At 57.4% G+C, this 1,020-nt stretch overlaps 1 protein-coding gene across 1 annotated transcript in view; it reads left to right on the forward strand.

Moving 5' to 3' along the window:
• NGA_0367700 (uncharacterized protein) overlaps window positions 1-90 on the forward strand; it is a gene marked incomplete at both ends in the record, with an annotated part of 610 nt that extends 520 nt beyond the window's left edge. The window contains one exon of the mRNA XM_005854783.1: window positions 31-90. Within this exon, the coding sequence (XP_005854845.1) occupies window positions 31-90 (60 nt within the window). The remainder of the gene's footprint in view (window positions 1-30) is intronic.
• Between the last annotated feature and the right edge of the window lie 930 nt (window positions 91-1,020).

The raw sequence follows: 1,020 nt of genomic DNA on the forward strand, positions 1-1,020 counted from the left end.
GAACACGGTGGAAGCAGTGTAAGGTCAAAGGCCAGGGCACAACAAGTCAGACCGCGCGTCGCAGACTTCGGGCAAGGAAAAGGCACATGAAGACAGGCAGGGAATAAAGCATCCGATACAGAGGGGAGAAGACCTGCAATGCACACACAACAGGATTTCCCACTGTGGTGGGTACTAGTGCATGGAGGCAACAACGCACCGGCTCCTGATTGACGTTTCGGATGCCCAACGCCAGGTTCCGAAAGACGAAGGCGAGGACGAAAATGTTGAGGACCACGAACATCCAGCCGCAGACCTCCACCATGTCCTCGCTCTTGCACCCTATGGCCGCCGCCACCAGCCAAAAAGTCACCACGCCGACCTGAGCGATAAGAGGGAGGGAGGGAGGGAGGGAGGGAACAAAAAGAAGGGCGATGTGGGTCAGAGAGATGAGAAGAAGCGGGTTCATACGGCATGTGCATCGTCTGTTCAGAGGCACCGACAAGCCAAGCCCCAGATGAAAGACGACGACAACACTCTGGGAAACAGGCAGAGAAAAATCACACAGGCGGCAAGAGCTGCACTCGGGGGCTTCTGGCCCATGCTCCTTCCCTCCATTCCCTCCGGCCCTTTTGCATCCCTTCGTGTACTACCGAGACAGATCCCCACATACCTTCGATTCCTCCGCGCGGTAATGCAAATTCGGGTGCTCTAGGTCGCCCTGGTCCTCGAATTTGATGAAAGGACTGTTCCCCCGGTAGTAGAAGTAGTACAAGCCCGTGGCGGCCAGCATGACCATCGCCTGGACGAAGCCGCTGCGGAAGGCTAAGAGGGGAAGAAGGAGTGCGGCCCGGAAGCCCAACAGCACCAGATCGTAAAAGAGCCTGACCAGGGGAAAGTGTAGCAGGGTCAGGTGAGAGAGGTGGGAGGCGGGATAATCACATGAGACCTGCCTCTCTTCTGACGGGCCAATGGGACCATTTCCCACCCTCCCTTGTAGTTGTCGATCCCCGTGACATTGACGGTGAGGAGAGCCGGGCC

This window comes from Nannochloropsis gaditana, assembly GCF_000240725.1.
Source record: "Nannochloropsis gaditana CCMP526 unplaced genomic scaffold scaffold385, whole genome shotgun sequence".
Lineage (NCBI taxonomy): Eukaryota > Eustigmatophyceae > Eustigmatales > Monodopsidaceae > Microchloropsis > Microchloropsis gaditana.